Source organism: Periplaneta americana, chromosome 2 (genome assembly GCF_040183065.1).
Source record: "Periplaneta americana isolate PAMFEO1 chromosome 2, P.americana_PAMFEO1_priV1, whole genome shotgun sequence".
Taxonomy (NCBI): domain Eukaryota; kingdom Metazoa; phylum Arthropoda; class Insecta; order Blattodea; family Blattidae; genus Periplaneta; species Periplaneta americana.
In genome coordinates this window covers 66,709,991-66,728,499 of record NC_091118.1, presented here as the reverse complement: position 1 = coordinate 66,728,499, position 18,509 = coordinate 66,709,991, and the positions used below count along the sequence as shown (strand labels likewise).

The window sequence follows — 18,509 nt, the reverse complement described above, 5'->3', positions numbered from 1 at the left end:
CATACCCCTATTTTTTCGTCATACAGTGAAACCTCATTCACGATTCTTGGTTTGTGTACTGATTAGTATCAGTTATTACGTGATGCAATGTGGTTATGTAGATGAAATCAATCTTCATCAGAAAAGAAAATCGATTTGGAATCAGTTCTCCATTTTTAACGTTTTCTAATATCCAATAAAATTACGAAAGTAAAGTCTAATGTTGTATGATAAATTCACATGTCCAGAACATTTCATGTAGTATTTTCAACAGAGTATTGGCACAGCAGTATGAGCTCATAATGCTAATGTAGTCATGGTGAAATTGCACAAAGCGTTCATGGAAGCAAACGGTGGCAATAGCATGGGGGTCTTACTGTTGGTCAGCCAACATGTATTGTTAAAGTTCGCTGAAAATCTCTGTGACTATTCCCTTTACTTGTTACAAAAAGGACATACAATTTGTCTAGTTTTGCATTTAAGCTACACAACAGTTTGCAAGCAGATCACATATTGGCACAGACCATCATTCATGTATGAAATATGTGGCATAACTATCGGTAAGGAAGGTAAAGTTGGATATTTATTAGTAAGTTAACAGAACGACAGTAGAGTTGAACAATGATCGAGAAATCAAGAATAACAGCGCCTGCAAAGCTGAAAACCCGCACGACAGTATTGCATATGTTGTTGACTGCTTGTCAAGTGGGAGTTGTCAGCTATCGAACATCAAGCAGCCTTGAATCGTCACAGTTGTTTATACCACACTCAGTGGCGAAGCTTCAGGGTAGGCAGGGTAAGCTGAGCTTTCCCAAACATTTTCGAAGAAGGGACAAGTTCAATCAAACATTTTCGAAGAACGGACAAGATCAATTTAGAATTTAGTTAATTAAAAACAGGAGCGTTTCCGTGTTTCGTTTACTTTTAATGACGTAAAGCACAGCCTAGATCACTACTTCCGAACTATGCCCTCAGCCCAGCTTACCCAAAAAATTTTGTCACGCTACACTAGTCCACACTGAACTTTTACCTGTTTTGACAACTATTATATATGTATAAACAATCAAGTAGTCTATTTGAAACATCATCTGAACCTTTCAGTGTATAATTCAGTCATATAACACATTTTCCGAAGTATAATTATAATAATCTTTATTTAATTACTAGGCCCTTATTAAAAGACTAGAAATTTTTTTTTCGTATGTTTGAGATCAAATGTGCAATCTCGAGTAATATATATATATATATATATATATATATATATATATATATGTGTATGTATATATATATATATATATATATATATATATATATATATTAACATGTTATTTAACGTTGTTTTTTCTGTTTCTTAGAAATGCAAATTTATTTGGAAACTTTTTTTCTATTTATATAACCATAGATAATACCTGATAATAAAAACAGAACATTTTGATAACTATGATACTATTTTGTTATTTTATTCAAAGTTACGAAATCTTTCCACTCTGACCAATTGCTATTTCGAGAATGATGAGCAAGACTTGAAGCACACGAGAGTTGAGACGAGACTCGAAAGACAAATGCAACGATTACAACAAGTGAGAACGACAGTTAGTTTTGTTTATCCCTAGAACACAGTTATGTTCTCATAGAGAAGTGTATCTTTTAATATTGTCTTTCTGTTCTTCTAAACGTCAGTCACCTCAGAGGTCTAGTGATTTGCATGTTTAGCATTCAATCTGAGGCACGGGGTTCAAACCTCACTGAGGCTAGTGATTTTAAATTCTTTTGCTATTAGTGAATAGTGCTACTTTTACACTTAACTTTTTAACCAAGAGAGACACAAATAACTTATATGTGTGGTTAACATATCCTGCTAAAGATGGCACGTTCGAATCTCAGCCATTGCAGTCAATTGAAGTCTGTTGTAATGGATGGGGAGGGCCCTTGTAAAGCAATTGGTGTAGTGACATGCACTGATGGTGTAGGAATTTCAGGGTAATTGTAGTTGGAACTGTGATTTGTCCTTTTTGAGGGGTATGGCAAACAAATATTTTACATCTAATGCCCTCAATTTTATATGAAATTAAGGAATATATTAAGCAGTATCATTTGCTGAAGCATTACATTACATAACATTCAACTTACTAAATGCGTAAATTCTATGTCCATAATAGTAAAGGGGCTTAAGATATTAAAAATTCTTCATGTCCATAACAGTAAAGGGGTTTAAGATATTAAAAATTCTTCATGTCCATAACAGTAAAGGGGCTTAAGATATTAAAAATTCTTCATGTCCATAACAGTAAAGGGGTTTAAGATATTAAAAATTCTTCATGTCCATAACAGTAAAGGGGCTTAAGATATTAAAAATTCTTCACATGACTTTCTCCGTAAGGAGAATAAATCCAGAAGGCCTGTATTATAGATTTTTAGAAAGGTTTCAGGCAAAATTGATAGGATATTTTTCGCCAATGTTAAAGTAACATATTCTGCCTGCAGGAATGATCCCTTCATCTGTAATTGTTTCATTCATCCAGATTTTCTGAAGTATGAGAATTATACTTACGCACTTCGTTATTTTTAATTTCACAACATAAATCACGTGGTAAGAGATGGGGAGAAAGATTTCTGTATTCGTGTAGCTTGCCTCTATGGCAACTGACTACTCTTCTTGTCTGAAACAGACAGGCAGCTTTTTTTTATGTAAGTCATGTCACAACCGCAGACTATTTTTTTCTGGGATGATACCAGTACAGTGTGGGTACATTGGAGTGGTACTATCTACCAGTTTGCGACCTCCCATAGATATTGTCTTCTGGTGGCATTATCTGCAGACATGTCCATTATATACAGTTGTTAGGTATTCAGCTCTTGTGAAGCAGTGTCTGTATCTTTGTTTTTACTGGAAATGGAGACCAATCTGGCATTTACTAGTTTCCTAGTTACTTTATGATCGAGAAAACCACTAAAAACTCCAGAATTTGAAGCTGGAATTTCGCGAAAATGAGTCCAGTGTTTTACTATTGAGCTACCTCATTGCAGGTTAATGTTTTATTTACAATCATATATAAGTTACAGGGTGATTCACAAAGCATGACTCGTGCTTTAGGAATCAGTTCTGTAAGTTATTTTGAGCAGAAATTTCATATGAACGTAAGTCTGATTATGAATATTTAAGCAGTTACAACCGTTCGATTTTAAGACTTCCACAGTGTTGATCTTGATGCAAAATTTTGGGGTTCTTGCACCGAGTCATTAATGCAGTACTGTACATTTTAAATGGGAAGTGAATTACACAACAGCCAATGGACACTAATATTAGTGGAATCTTACCTCTTCATACATAGAGAATCCTACTCCTTTTCTTCCACTCCTGATAGGACATAAGTCGTGAGGCTCTGGAGGACAAACTGCTTGTCATTTGTAAAGCACAGTACATATTTGCTTCAGTAGCACTTATCAGGTTAGGCAAGGAAATGGGAATCTCTCTATTAGACTTATGGAGAGCTACTCTTTGGGATTGTTGTTCCCAGTGAGTCAGCTTTCACATTAATCTCTATCCTATTATAGTCACTATTCTAATGTATAGATACAGTACATTTGGCATGTTAACACTCAACAATATTCTCAGCAATTTACTACAACATTTTCACACCAAAGTATCACAAAAATTATTCTTCTGAACTCGAAACATATGCTACTGAAAACACTGGTTTTTCTTATAATTACAATTCAGATGTGTTTTATTGTTTCGTGACGTGGCATCATGGTCCTGCCTAAAAGACTCACATTACGGAATGCGCGCTGGTTCGAGTCCTCATGGTGGGATAAATTTTCTCATGAAATTTCGGCCAATGTATGGAACTGGTGCCGATCCAGAATTGTAATGCACTTGGGGAGCTATGATAGGTAGCGAAATCCGGTTACGAAAGCCAGCTATAACGGCTGGTGGAATCATCGTCCTAACTACATGATACCTCCATTCTGGTTAGATGATCGTCCACCTCTGCTTCGACATGTGGCCATGAGGTCAGCAGCCGGCTGGTTGGTCTGGGTCCTTAAAAAACGCTGTAGCATTACGGGTTATTATTATTATTATTATTATTATTATTATTATTATTATTATGTGTTTTGTTGTTACTGATAGATATGTCACACGTTTTCTTTGTGGAGGGAGGGGCTCCACCTTCATGTGATCTGCTTGCAGGCTATTGCGTAGCTTAAAAATGGCTCTTAAACGTGTGTCATATGAAGAACGATGTTGATACTTTGTTATAACAGCTTCAACGTCGGCACGAGCAGATGAAGAAGGCACTGGAGCAGCAAATAAACGAACTGGAGGAGAAGCGACGAGCCTACGAGAAGGAGAAGCAGGCCTGGGAACAAAGTAACAACGTAACACTGGAGGAACTGCGCAGAAGGAGCCTTGAGGCCAATTCCAAAGAGTACGTACTTTTCTCACGGATATTACATTGGGGACAGTTGAGTATTTGATGAACATTACATTTAATAAAGTCTGTTGGTCTCTGTGGTCTAAGATATGGCACTCTGGACTCATGTATTTATGGGATTTGTGTAGTCAGACTGTTCGAAGTCCCAAAATTGTACTCTTCTAAGAAATTCAGATCAACATAGGTTGTGTGAATAGAATATTATATATTAAAACGTAGGTTTTCCTTAATATAGAAGTCTTGCTAATTTAGAACTAAACCTACAGTCAGTTATTGTTGGGTAAATCTGTACTTCCACTTAATGTCAATAACTCTTCATTGTTGCTACCCTAATTCAGAGCATTTTCTTCTGTCCCCTACCTCGACACACTTCATGTCACATAGATAAATATTCGGCATGGATAGGATACAATTATTGTAAAGAATTATTTGGGATTATCAACCATGGAAATTAGTTTCATCTTTAGAATAATATTAATTAGGACTTGAAGGATCACCTGTTTCACTCTACTGTAAATATCTAACTAGCTCAGTGATTTTTTAAAATTTAATGTATATCTTTTTACTTCTAATATTTACGTTATATCAGTTGTTGCAATAGCTAGGCTGGCCATAGTTAATAGAACGGAGCATTTATTATCATCTTCAACTGTTGTCGTTTCTACTAATCGTCAATAGCTGTTTAATACCATTAAATTCTATTACCCGATATTATTGAAATTCTATTAATCGTTATTTTTGCTAGATAATGTACTGACTGCATTTCTCCTGGATGACTTGACATTTACACAATCTCGAGCATCCAGTTATGTGTCTGAGTGCAGCTGTTTCTTTTCATAGTCCCACTTCCTTGTGACATACGCAATTAGGAGTGTGTCCTAAGTAAATACAGCATTTTTTGCAAACACGTGAAAAGTACCTATTTTTAAAGGGTTGTATGGCAAGGAAATTTGTTTGGATATGTTGGGTTCATTGAGGGATTGTTATCCTTTGTACGCCACCATAAAAAATTGGTTGCAGAATTTGAGAGAGGAAGAACAGAAATGAAGAAGAATGGCATGTTGGAAGGTCTGTTTCTGTTACCAATCTTAGGCGAGGTTTAAATGTACGGTACATAACTGTTTAAATTTCACATCTGCCACACGGAGAGGTTACACACCATTTTTTTCCTTAGGATATGTCTATTTGGGTCCATTACTATTTTTTAAATTGACTATTTTAATAAAGCTATATTAACTATGCATTGATAGGATTGATGATAATGGGATAGTAATTTGGCGAGATGAGTTCAAGGAATCACCATGGGATTACCTGATATTCATTTATTAGTATTTTGGCGACATGAGTTCAAGGAATCACCACGGGTTTACCTGATGTTTGTTTGTGTAAACCTCAGAAAAAAATAACCAAGTAATAATTCCAATTGCGGTTCAAAGTCATGTCCAAATGAATCTTCAGAGCACAGGTCCTGCTTGATTAATATCATTGACCATGAACAAACAAAATAATTCTTATTTTGTTTATTTATTAATTTATTTGTTGTTTCTGTTTTCTGTATTGATTTTTTTTTTCGTGTTCTTGGCTAGGAGTTACTGTTTTCAGTTGTAATAAATTCTACAATTATTTGTTAGTGAACATGCTGTATCTATAAGAATTGTATTGGGTTGGTGTTATAGGGAAATGAGATATTTTATGTCTTTCTACATAGTTAATAAGGATTGTTGTGTGAATTACGGAGAAGTGGTAGAATGATGACAGGAAAAGTGAAAATACCATGAGGAAATCTTAAACACTGTCTTTATCCATCATAAATTCCATTTAAACTCATTGGTATTTGAAATCAGTCTCAAACATGGAAAGCGAATGCAAAATGTAGGTTTGATTGTTTGAATAATATTACATTTCCACATTTAAGCCATAGTGGATGGTTAAAATTTTATATTTCTTTCTTTGTTTCAAGGAGTCCTTGGATGTGTACGTCAAAATAGGTCATAATTTCTTTTGCCTCTTGTTCTTGGAGTTATGATATTTTCAATTAAAGATGTTCTGTAATGCTAAGGCAGGTGAGAGCCGCCACTGACGTAGCTAAGTTGGCTAAGATGCTTGCCTGTCGATCCAGAGTTGTATTTAGGTGCTGGTTTGATCCCTACTTGGGCTGATTGCCTGGTTGGGTTTTTTCAGAAGTTTTTTTTCCCCAACTGTAAGGCAAATGTCTGGTAATCTATAGCGAATCCTCGGCCTCGTCTCTCCAAATACCATCTTTCTATCACCATTGCCATCAATGCTAAATAACTAGTAGTTGATACTGGCGATTTTTTTTTCAGTTTCTTTGTTTGTTTGTTTGTTTGTTTGTTTCTTTTTTTCCCCCCTCCATTTTGTTGTATTTTTTCAGAAGTCGCATCTGGCCAGTAAAAAAAGGCCCAGTCATAATTATAATTATAGCAGAAAACACGTAATGAATATCTCGGTTGGTAAAAGAAGTGCTCAGTTATTGTTTTTGGGATCTTTTATAACAATACCGTATTTCAGTTTGTAGAAGAACAACCCAATCATTTACAATTGAGCCCTTATGCCAGCTTTGATTCGTAAGTCTACTATCTCATTAATATAATTTAGTCTCTTCTTCTTCTTATCACGTATTAAGCCTGGTGGCCTGTTACAGTCTCACTCCATTGTTACAGCAGACGGCACAAAGATCTTGTTCTTAAAAAGCTGTAAATTAATGCTTGGTGTAGTATCCTTGTTCTAGGCATCCTGAGTATATGAGATTTCCATTTCTGTCTATAATTTTGAATTTTCTCTAGAATTGGATCAATATTTAATTCTTTCAAAATACCCTAATTTTCTTCTTGTCTAATCTAGTATAGCCAGCAGTTCTTCTTAAAAACTTCATTTCATTGGCAGTGATTTGGTGTTCATCACATTTACGTATGGTCCAAGCTTCACTTCCATACATGAGAACAGATCTCTTCAATGTTTTATAGGCTTTAATTCTAGTATGTTTTTGGACAAGAAAAGGTTGAAAACCTCCACTTTTACCGAGATTCAAACCCAAGCCATCATAAGCCAGTGCTGTGCCATCTAAACAGCTGATAGAGGGATTACCATCACAGATATGATTTTGATGTTGTGATATATCCATTATTCCTCTAAGTTTGGTAGTTACTTATTTGGATTATGCTTTGCCTCATCTTTCATTCAGTCATAATTTTCTGCCCAAAGACAGGTCACTGCAAACCCAGTATTCTTCACTCTACTCTATTTTCGCCTTCCTCTTAATCTCCACGTATGAGCCGTATTCTTAATGTTGTCTATCATCTGATATCTTCTTTTGTCCCAAACATTTTTCCCCTGTTTACCATTCCTTCCAGTGCATCCTTGTAGGCAGTTTCTTCTTAGCCAGTGACCCAGCCAATTTCTTTTTCTCGTCATAATGTCTGTTTCTGCCCTATACAATGCCACACTCCACACAAAGCACCTCCTTTTTCTATTAAACGCTTCCTTTGCCATTACTATCCTCCTTTTGACTTCTTGGCAGCAGCCCATGTTACTCAACTTTGTGCCCTTGAAGTTTTCAGTGCTTATAATTCGTCTTTGTCGTCATCCCTTTTCATGATTAGCTTCAAGAACATAGTTGTTATACTTGAAGTTATTGAGTTCTAACTTTTTTATTCAGAGATGTAATATCAGGATACAGGCCTACTGTATATGCCTCTGAAACAACTGATGAAGAAGGTACGTCTATTTATGACAATAGTTCAAGAATTGACCGTGTGTTAACTTAAAAAAGATCAATAGACAATGTCTGTGAAGAAAGTAATGCCGTACAACACTGATGGATAAACAGAGATGTATGAAACTTAAGAATTTTTTAATATATCTTCGTGCTTTTTGTTTTGCAGGGCAAAATCAACTTTAAGGCAAGTATGTAGGTTGTTTTTGTGGGCTTATTTGGCAATTGTTAGTGAGGTTCGGCACCAACTAATTGGCACTATATCACCAGACTATGCACTTGTGAAAGCATATCTGTACATTGCTCTGAACACGTGAAGTAAAGCACTAAACGAAATAAGAAATGTCAAAGAAAACTGAACTATAAAACCTTACACTTTATTCACAGTGCAAGTTTAAATAGAAATGTTGCCTTGAACTTAAATATTAATAAAAAAATTTCGATAATTGACATATAAACTGTAAGAAGTTAACTAATTATAATACAGCCACCAGCACCATGCATGCTTATTTAAGCTCAATCAATGTTAAATTCTGGGTTGGGGAAACTTTTTTGTCTGCGTCAAAAAAAAAAAAAAATTGAGAATTTGTGAGAAGTTCGAATTGAAAATCGGGTGTAAATTGAGGAAAACAAAATATAAAACTGAAGTGCCGAAAAATATATAACAAATCTTGATTACGCAACTTTTAACACTATGTCACTTCGGAAAACATATTATGTGTCTTTCACGTGTTAAATTTTATGCAGAACCCATCACAAATGCTAACCACACCTACAGAGACATCAACATAGACATGGAAACTCTACACATCCAACCAAAATGCCAGAAACTAAACACGCTAGAACAATACGAAATATACAGACACACAAAAACACATCCAAATGAAATTCTCAACACACAACTCAATTTCAGAACACACACACTCTTTAACTCAACATTACACTACACAAACACACCCCCACAGGAAACACGAACAAAAGGCGCCAAGACCAGCAATAACCAGTTCTGAAAATGGCCAATAGCAGGCTGAAACATGTTAACGAGGTAACATAAAATTTAACACTTGAAAGACACATATACGTTTTCCGAAATATAAAAAATGTCGAAAAAACTTATATTGTGGAAATTTAAAAGCAGAGTGCAACTGGATTATGTTTTTAAGAGGGTCAGTAATTTCGCGGACTGGCACCATGTAGCTTTGATGTACTTACATATGTTCCAGAATGCGCTATATGAAGTTTTTCAAAAGAAGTAATTTAAACTGTTAATATCTCACTCGAGTTTTTGTGCAATGTTAAATATTGACACTTTTTACAGAAGAAATTGACTTTTCTTAATATCAGCATTGATTTGTTACAGTAAAAAGTTTAAGGTCAATTGTCGAGTTTCTCAATTCAATCCCATTGGAACAGTGTTTCTTTGCTCTTTCTCTCTCTCTCTCTCTCTGTCTGTCTGTCTGTCTGTCTCTCTCTTTTCCTCTCTAAATTTCTGTTTGATATCTGTAAATATGCCTCAGCTAATGGTGAGTTACAGAAGTGCTCTTATAAATTTAACTGCACTGATAAGTTCCAAGAGTCCCTGGAAAATTAATTGTAATGTCAGCATTTGCAACTAACAGTTCAAATAACTTCGTATATAGTATCTCTCCGTCCTTCATAGATTTCGTCACTAATATTTTCCTAGTGCTTTTCGTAATATAGTATAGTCAGTTTTGTTTGCAGAAGTTTTCTTTAGCAACGAGCTGATAAGGCCAAGACTTTTTAACTAAAAAACCTTGTGATTGGTTTACATGACTATGAAAATAATAACTGTTAGTATTTGGCGTGATAATTAAGGTAAATAATACTACTGAAAAGAGATGTAGATGTAATTTCCTCTACAGAAACTACAACCAGAGTCAGCTGTAGCTGCCTTATTGCTAGACATATACTTTATATTCGTTGGTGTGTATGACTTCATGGTCCAGTGCCATAGCATCGTGGCCTACGGCCATCATGTCTAGAACTTGTGTTACGGGATGTGTGCTGGTTCAAGTCCTCGTGGGGAAGGAATTTTCTCATGAAATTTCGGCCAGTGTATGGAGACTGGTGCCCAGCCAGCATCGTGATGAATTTTGGGAGCTACGATAGGTAGTGAAATCCGGTTACAAAAACAAGCTATAATGGCTGGGGGGGATCATCATGCTAAGCAAATGATACCTTCATTCTGGTTGGATGATCGTCCACCTCTGATGACGCATGTGGACGTGAGGCCAGCAGCCAGCTGGTCGACCTTGGCCCTTCATAGAATTATTATTGTTATCCTGCTTATAGTTTTTATATGCAGATAAATGTTGGGATGAGCCCTAAAAAAATGGTTATATAAGTACCTGAATTAGAAACAGATAATGGCAGAAGAGGGTTAGGTTCTTTCTAAAGGCGTAGGAATGTTCAGCAGTAGTAAAGCTCAATCTAAACCTTTTCGTACCTAGTTGTTAGATACTTGTATCTAAAATTTTAGAATGTGTTTTATGTTACTTTTTGACATTTGCTTCAAATAATCACCAACACCATGCATTGCATATTGCACCATTCTGTGATTTACAATTAAGTAATTGTTCTGGTCGAGAGATCACAGTGAACTTACTCTTAAGCAATCAAGAGTGAAAATTTCTACAAAAAGTGATGTTTATGTAAATCAAATGTTTGTTGAAGTATTGTGCTATTACTGTAAATAGCAACTGAAGCCCTAATGTTGCTGCTAATAGAAACAATGACAGTTGTTAATTATAAACAATATGTTTATCGGAATATTGTATGAAATAAAAATATAAAAATTGGAGAATTATACTTCAAAGAGGTGGAAAAATTCAAATATCTTGGAGCAGCAGTAACAAATATAAATGACACTCAGGAGGAAATTAAACGCAGAATAAATATGGGAAATGCCTGTTATTATTTGGTTGAGAAGCTTTTGTCATCTAGTCTGCTGTCAAAAAATCTGAAAGTTACAATTTATAAAACAGTTATATTACCTGTTGTTCTGTATGGTTGTGAAACTCGGGCTCTTACTTTGAGAGAGGAACAGAGATCAGAGATTGAGGGTGTTTGAGAATAAGGTTCTTAGGAAAATATTTGGGGCTAAGAGGGATGAAGTTACAGGAGAATAGAGAAAGTTACGCAATGCAGAACTGTACGCATTGTATTCTTCACCTGACATAGTTAGGAACATTAAAACCAGATGTTTGAGATGGGCAGGGAATGTAACATGTATGGGCGAATCCAGAAATGCATATAGAGTGTTAGTTGGGAAGCCAGAGGGAAAAAGAGCTTTGGGAAGGCTGAGACGTAGATGGGAGGATAATATTAAAATGGATTTGAGGGAGGTGGGATATGATGATAGAGACTGGATTAATCTTGAACAGGATAGAGACCGATGGCAGGCTTATGTGAGGGCGGCAGTGAACCTGCGGGTTCCTTAAGACATTTGTAAGTAAGTAAGTATGTTTATTGTAACAAGGGGTGAATCCGATCAAAATTTTCAATTTTACTAAGTGTTAACCATATAAGATTACATCCTAGCAAAGTGCCAATTTTATTTTATAATCTTCTATTTTTCAGAATCCTATCTACCAAAAGTAAATATTCTTCGTTTTTTTCAACTTCGCTTTTTTTAAGTTTTATTGTTGATCTGTGTCACCTCAATAGGAGGAGTGAATTCGATCACACATTATTCTATCACTTAAAATCAGATACATGCAAGTGAATGTGTGGAAATGATCACTAATTGAAGTTTTAAAAAAGTTCTTTAAAGAATGGTTCAGGACGAAATATAATTATAACAGAATCATAAATGACAATCAATATCATAGACTTCAATATTTAATAATGTCTATTTTCCACCTCGCAAGGTTTGTTGCAGCATCTTTCGAACTTTTTACTTCAGTGGCAGGATATATAAAAAAATGTATCACCCACATTATTGAATTTAACGTGCAATATTAGGAAAATTAAGTAAAGGAGCATAACTTGGTAACAAAATTAATCCCAATCATGGATTACCAGCTTCTTCCTTATTTACATGCGTGATCAGAGTCACCTTTCAGAACAAGAACACTGCATAAAAAGGGCATAAAATAAAGACGAAAATGATTTTATCTCTAATACTTTACACTGACCCTTAAGGGGCTGCTATGAAATTAAATATTATGTTACTTACGCTATTAACAAAATATGTAGTGAAGTAACTACAGTACAAGTTTTCTACGAAAATTTTCCAACTCAAAAATGTAGCATACCTCAGAATCCTTCTTGCTACTCATCACAGTGAGTTTGCCGTGATTTAAATATCAGTTGTTGGTGACAAATTATATTTCTTAAAAACATGAGTGTCAACAATGGTTTCAAATTACCAGTGACATCTGTGCACCATTCTTTGTTCAAAAAACATACCTGATCAGTTTCACATTACTATATCGGATTCATCCCATTTTACAGTATGTTATAAAGTTGGTAATAACAAAGGAATCTATCATTTTTTTGTACTTAACACTTTTTTCTACTAAGGTATAATCCATTGAGTCTCGAGCCGTAACATTGTGGTCTGAGGTATAATTCCTGGACTCGCATGAGTGCTCGTTTGAATCTTCATGGGGAAAAAATTTTCTCATGCAATTCCGGCCAATGTATGAGACTGATGCCCACCCAGCATTGCGATGAATTTGAGGAGCTACAGTAGGTAGGAAAGTCTGATTGCAGAAACCAACTGCGGGTATAATGGCAGGAGGAATAATTGTATTAACCACCTCATATTCTCATACTGGTTACATGACCCTTCACCTGTGCTGGGACATGTGGATGTGAGACCAGTGGATGGCTGCCTGATTGGTCATGGCCCTTATTATTATTATTATTATTATTATTATTATTATTATTATTATTATTATTATTATCTTTATTATTATTGCATGTTATGTTACTGTGATACATAATCCATGTTTTTCTCAACATAACGTAATCTTCTTCTGACTTTCCAGTTTAGACACTTTTGTCTGTTTCCGTTTACTAATAAAATTATGAACTATATACAGTGAAATCTCTCATTTACGGACATCGGAGGGATGTAGCAATCTGTCTGCCTCTGGGAGGTGTCCTTTATTGGGAGAAAGGCTCCCCAATCTAAAAGTAAATTTATAATATACATTATATATATATCTTTCAAAAATATTGGAGTGCAAGAGGTCAAATGACTTTATTGTCAAATGCCTGGCATTAGAAAACAACAACAACATAATATACATTATTTATCCCTTCACACTTTAAATGAAATGTATTACTGTAGTTTAATTCTAAATACAGTCTACTACAGTAAATTCTTTGCAACTTTGAACTACAGTAGATAAGACCAAAAAAGGAAAATACAGTACAGTCATTTCCCATAACTATAATCCTGGAACACAACTATGGTCCATGATACAACCATTCAAAGAACATTGTAGAAGTAACATAGACCGTTCATAGATAGCTGCAGTGACTTGAGTTCAAACTACAGTACAATAAAGAATAGATAAACGAGGTACTATGTTATGGAGTACAAAATTTGAATGGTTGTGTCGTGGACCATAGTTGTGTTCCAGGACCATAGTTATGGGAAATGATGGTACTGTGCCATACAATTTTATTCTAAGCTACAGTTATGCAGTACTGTAATTTACAGTTTTCAACTTAATCTTTACATTCAGGTGCCATGTCTCTCGAAACAGAACAACTGATTGAAGTGAAGAGAATAATCCTACGAACCCTATTATGTGTTGGAATACAATTTCACGATCGCAGAAACCTTGGACCCATCAGACGGATTAAATTTTATGACTTTGTTTATCCACACGCTTCCAGCTAACAAGGGGTAGCTGGTTGGGCTAGTGGTAGCCTACGAGACCCTTATTGTCTTTTTTCATGTTAAGGAATTTCTGTACAGTTCTCAAAACTAAATTTTATATTTTTGTAACACATTAGGTCTTGAAATCCAAGTTCTGTCTGCAGTTAGGAGGTAAAGCAAGTTTTAGGACTGTGAAACCGCTGTCCGTGCCCATGTCCATGTCTGAGAGTGTAAACGAGAGTTAAATTTATCATTATTTCTATATTATTTCAGTTGGAACATAAAAAATCTGTCCGTATATGAGGAATGTCCTTGTCTTGGGGGTGTCTGTAAGGAGAGGTTTTGCTGTACCGAGCTTGTTACCACTACGAAATCAGAACAATCTATAGTTTGCTCCCTTCCCTTTCCTAGAGGGTAAATTCCTACTATGATTAAGTTAGTAAATTCTCAGTTACTGTCTCCATTATTGCAGATCATTGTTAAATACTTCGTGACAGTAATTTCAAAGAAAGCATTTGCAAACAGAGATGAGGCAGAAACTGTATTAATCGCTGAAGATAGGTATAAAGGATACTGACATACAATGTTAGATAAGTAACATATTTTTACTTAATCTTTTTTTTAGCTGAATCCAAGGAAATTTTAAGAATCTAAGCACAACATTAATCAACTATAGGGTGTGGCAGTAAGATATGACGGTTTTTATAGTCCTGTTGTGGGACGAATTAAAAGAAAACACATATACTGGAAGTAATCTAGTACAATGCAATTTATCAATATCTGATTACTTTTTAGAAACTACATTTCCTAAGTAGCCTCATGACAACGAATACATTCCTGCAATCTGCTATGAAACTTCTGCATAGCTCACCGTAACAAAATAGGTTCCATGGCACTAATTTCGTTCCTTATGTTTTGTTTCAGCTGGATGATGATGCGAGGCTTGTTGCGATACACCCTACTTTTGAGGTAACTCCATAGGAAGTAATCAGCGCACACTGCTGATGGTTCAATGAACTGTCTGTGAAACATGTTTCCAGGATGAATAATTTCACGATTTAGAGATATTGCCTGGCCGCCAAGATCTCCTGACCTGACTGGAGCTGATTACTTCCTATGGGGTTATCTCAAAAGTAGGGTGTATCGCAACAAGCCTCGCACCATCATCCAGCTGAAACAAAACATAAGGAATAAAATTAGTGCCATCGAACCTGTTCTGAAGGGGCGTGTTACGCAGAACTTTCATAGCAGATTGCAGGAATGTATTCGTTGTTGTGGAGGCTACTTTCGAAATGTAGTTTTTAAAAAGTAATCAGACATTAATAACTTGCATTGTACTAGATTACTTCCAGTATATTGTTTTAATTTTAATTCGTTCTGAGTGTCCCACAACAGGGCTATAAAAACCGTCATATCCCACTGTTGCACCCTATATATGAAAGCATCATCATCATCTTAAGTGGAAACTTTCACTCTGTATAAAAATTGTAGATGTAACTGCACTTGAAAATTTATGAGACATTATAGTTTAGTTCACTTTCTTCCTGTTGCTTCTTATTACTTGGTTGAGTTATGTAGCAATTAATGCTTATTCTGCATAATTTTTTGTAGTTTTTCTAAAATTGTCGTAAGTGGTTTACTAGTTACCATGCTTCTCTCTGGACCCAAGATATGTGGGTTCAATCCTGCTAAACCGCAATGAATTTTCTGACTGAAAAAAATACTAGGTGTGTTGTTTATTGGATGTGGAAGTAAAGTCAGTGATTTTGTATGTATTACTGCATATGAAAGAGTCCGTATGCTTGCTTAAGATGAATAAATGCAAAATTTTATGTCCAGACTTGCCATTATATTGTTCTCAAGTCTGTGTAATAGATTGCAGCATGGTAACGATAGTGGAGACTTTTAATAATAAGAGTAGGAATATATTTATTCTTAACACAGTTGAACTTGGTTATAGCATCATTGAAGGGATTAAAAAAATTGTATCACAATAAACAGGTGCCACTATAAAAAATAATAAATACAGTAAATAAAATTCAAAGAGGAAATACATTCACATTATTATGTATTTTATACACTATCACAATTAATTTGCAATTTTTTATAGATCTACAGTACTACAACTTTTAAGAAAATACTTACGCTATTCTTGTTTTCTATTACTACATTTTGAAAACTAAAATCCACTGGATTGTAGAAAATAGTAAAATGCAGAATAAAATATTATATTATACAGTAATTAAAATGCATAAAGTACTCACAATATTAAGAACGTGGGTTTAAGGAATGTGTGTTTTTTTCTGCTTCTGTTTTGCAAAATACTACGTCCGTAAATCATTCTCCATTCTTCCTTAACCAAACCACATTCACAGCCTACATAAACTTTCTTTTTATCACTCTCGATTTGTTTTACAACATCAACTTTATCTTCCACACTTAGAAATTTTCCTTTGCACCTTGCTTCATTGTATGTATGTAACACCTGTTTGCAAACTGAATATCTGATGAAGCTACAGTATGAACTGATTGGACGGTATGGTACACAACTTGGCCTGCTATTGTTTGTAAAGGGTTGTTGGCACAGCAGAAGAAAGAATTTGGTCTACCTTACATTCTATCCTCTTTTCTTAGAATTTCAGTTCTTACCTCGTAAAATGCTTTTGTTACAGTAACTAAAAATGGTATTTGTCACTATGACATTACAGACTACCTGTGAATTCCTCTAATCAGTAATCTCTATTTAATGTAAGACAGCACTCTTTCCTTAGAGTTTCAGTTATTGGTCCGTAAATTGTTTTTGTCACAGTAAATGAAAACTGTATATTCTGTAAGGTTGTGAAACTTGGACTTTTACTTTGAAAGAGGAACAGAGGTTAAGGATGTTTGAGAATAAGGTGCTTAGGAAAATATTTAGGGCTAAGAGAGATGAAGTTACAGGAGAATGGAGAAAGTTATATAACACAGAACTGCACACATTGTATTCTTCACCGACATAATTAGGAATATTAAATTGGGACATTTGAGATTGGAAGGGCATGTAGCACATATGTCCGAATCCAGAAATGCATATAGTGTGTTAATTGGGAGGCCGGAGGGAAAAAGACCTTTAGGGAGGCCGAGACATAGATGGGAGGATAATATTAAAATGGATTTCAGAAGGTGAGATATGATGGTGAAGACTGGATTAATCTTACTCAGGATAGGGACTAATGGTGGGCTTATGTGAGGGCAATGAACCTCTGGGTTCCTTAAAAGCATTTGTAAGTAAGTAAATGAAAACTGCATCAGCCACTAATGACATTACCAGCTACTTTAAAATTTCTCTGAATGACATTCTCTGTTTAATGTACATAGAACATGAATGTTTAAAGAATTTACATTGTTGCTAAATGTCACTATAAATGAGTTTCTCATAAAAAAAAATAATAATTTTAAAAGGTAATAAATCATATTTAATGTATCAGTCCTGTGTTTCTTAACCTTTTAACTGCTGATTTTTTTTACAAATTATTTCGTAGGTTGAATATATACATGAAACTTGAGCAGGGGCGTATTTTGCGGGCTACCGGCGGTAGCCCAAGGAAATTACAAAAGAAAAAGTTTATAATATAACATAATGTAATAATTTTGTATTATTAGTTTTACCGTAGTAATTAAAATTAAAGTAATTGTTAGATATATTTTGTGTAATAATAGGGTCAGTGGTAGCCCAAACCCTTTAACCAGTATACGCCACTGAACTTGAGGAATATATTCTTAACATATTAAACTAAATTATGAGTTAAAACCACGTTCAGAGATTACATTTTATGCTTTGGAAGCCTTGTTTCTATTGCATCACCCACCCTGTCAGAGTGATAGTCGATGCAAGGATATGTAATGAATTTGTCCGCCGTTACACTGACAACCTAAGCAGCAAAAAGGTTAATAATGTCACTGTAACTATAACCAAGTTCAACTGTGTTACTGGTTGCTGCCTCCTGTGTGTGTAGTGAACCCTTTCCTCTGACTTGTTGAATGTCCCATAGTACTTGATCAATCCAACAAAAGCAAAATCGAAAATGGCACCTATTACACCGAGACTAGCAAAGCTAATTATAGTTTGGAGTAGGCTATTTACTCAGAAAAGTTGAGAGTATCATTTTTATTCTTGGCTCTGAATGACTTTTTAGTCAAGTGCTCGGTGTTAGAAACCAACTGAATAATTTATTAACATAATTGCTTATTCTTGTGTAGCTCCTAGAGTGATTATAGTTGGTGATTTAAAGATTTCAAGTGGGAATTTTCATTTTGATGAGCTTGCGGTTTCCACCAGGGAGGAGAGCAACTCTCAGAACGTGGTGGCTGCTTGTTTCTGTGGGCGCTGAGAATGTGTACAATTTGGGGGGAGCTAGGAGCCTGATCCGGCCCAAGGCAGCAGTCACTACAGTGAGCTAACACATGGAGTTACATCTTGGGCATGCATTTTGAATGCTTGTGATCACCACACAGTCGCTTGAAA

General features: G+C 35.2%; 1 protein-coding gene across 10 annotated transcripts in view; it reads left to right on the top strand.

Moving 5' to 3' along the window:
* Window positions 1–18,509, top strand: part of pnut (septin 7-like protein pnut) — a 394,868-nt gene that overhangs the window by 333,305 nt on the left and 43,054 nt on the right. For all 10 annotated transcript variants that reach the window (XM_069817912.1, XM_069817908.1, XM_069817909.1 and 7 more), the window contains one exon: window positions 4,246–4,409. In XM_069817912.1, the coding sequence (XP_069674013.1) occupies window positions 4,246–4,409 (164 nt within the window). The remainder of the gene's footprint in view (window positions 1–4,245; window positions 4,410–18,509) is intronic.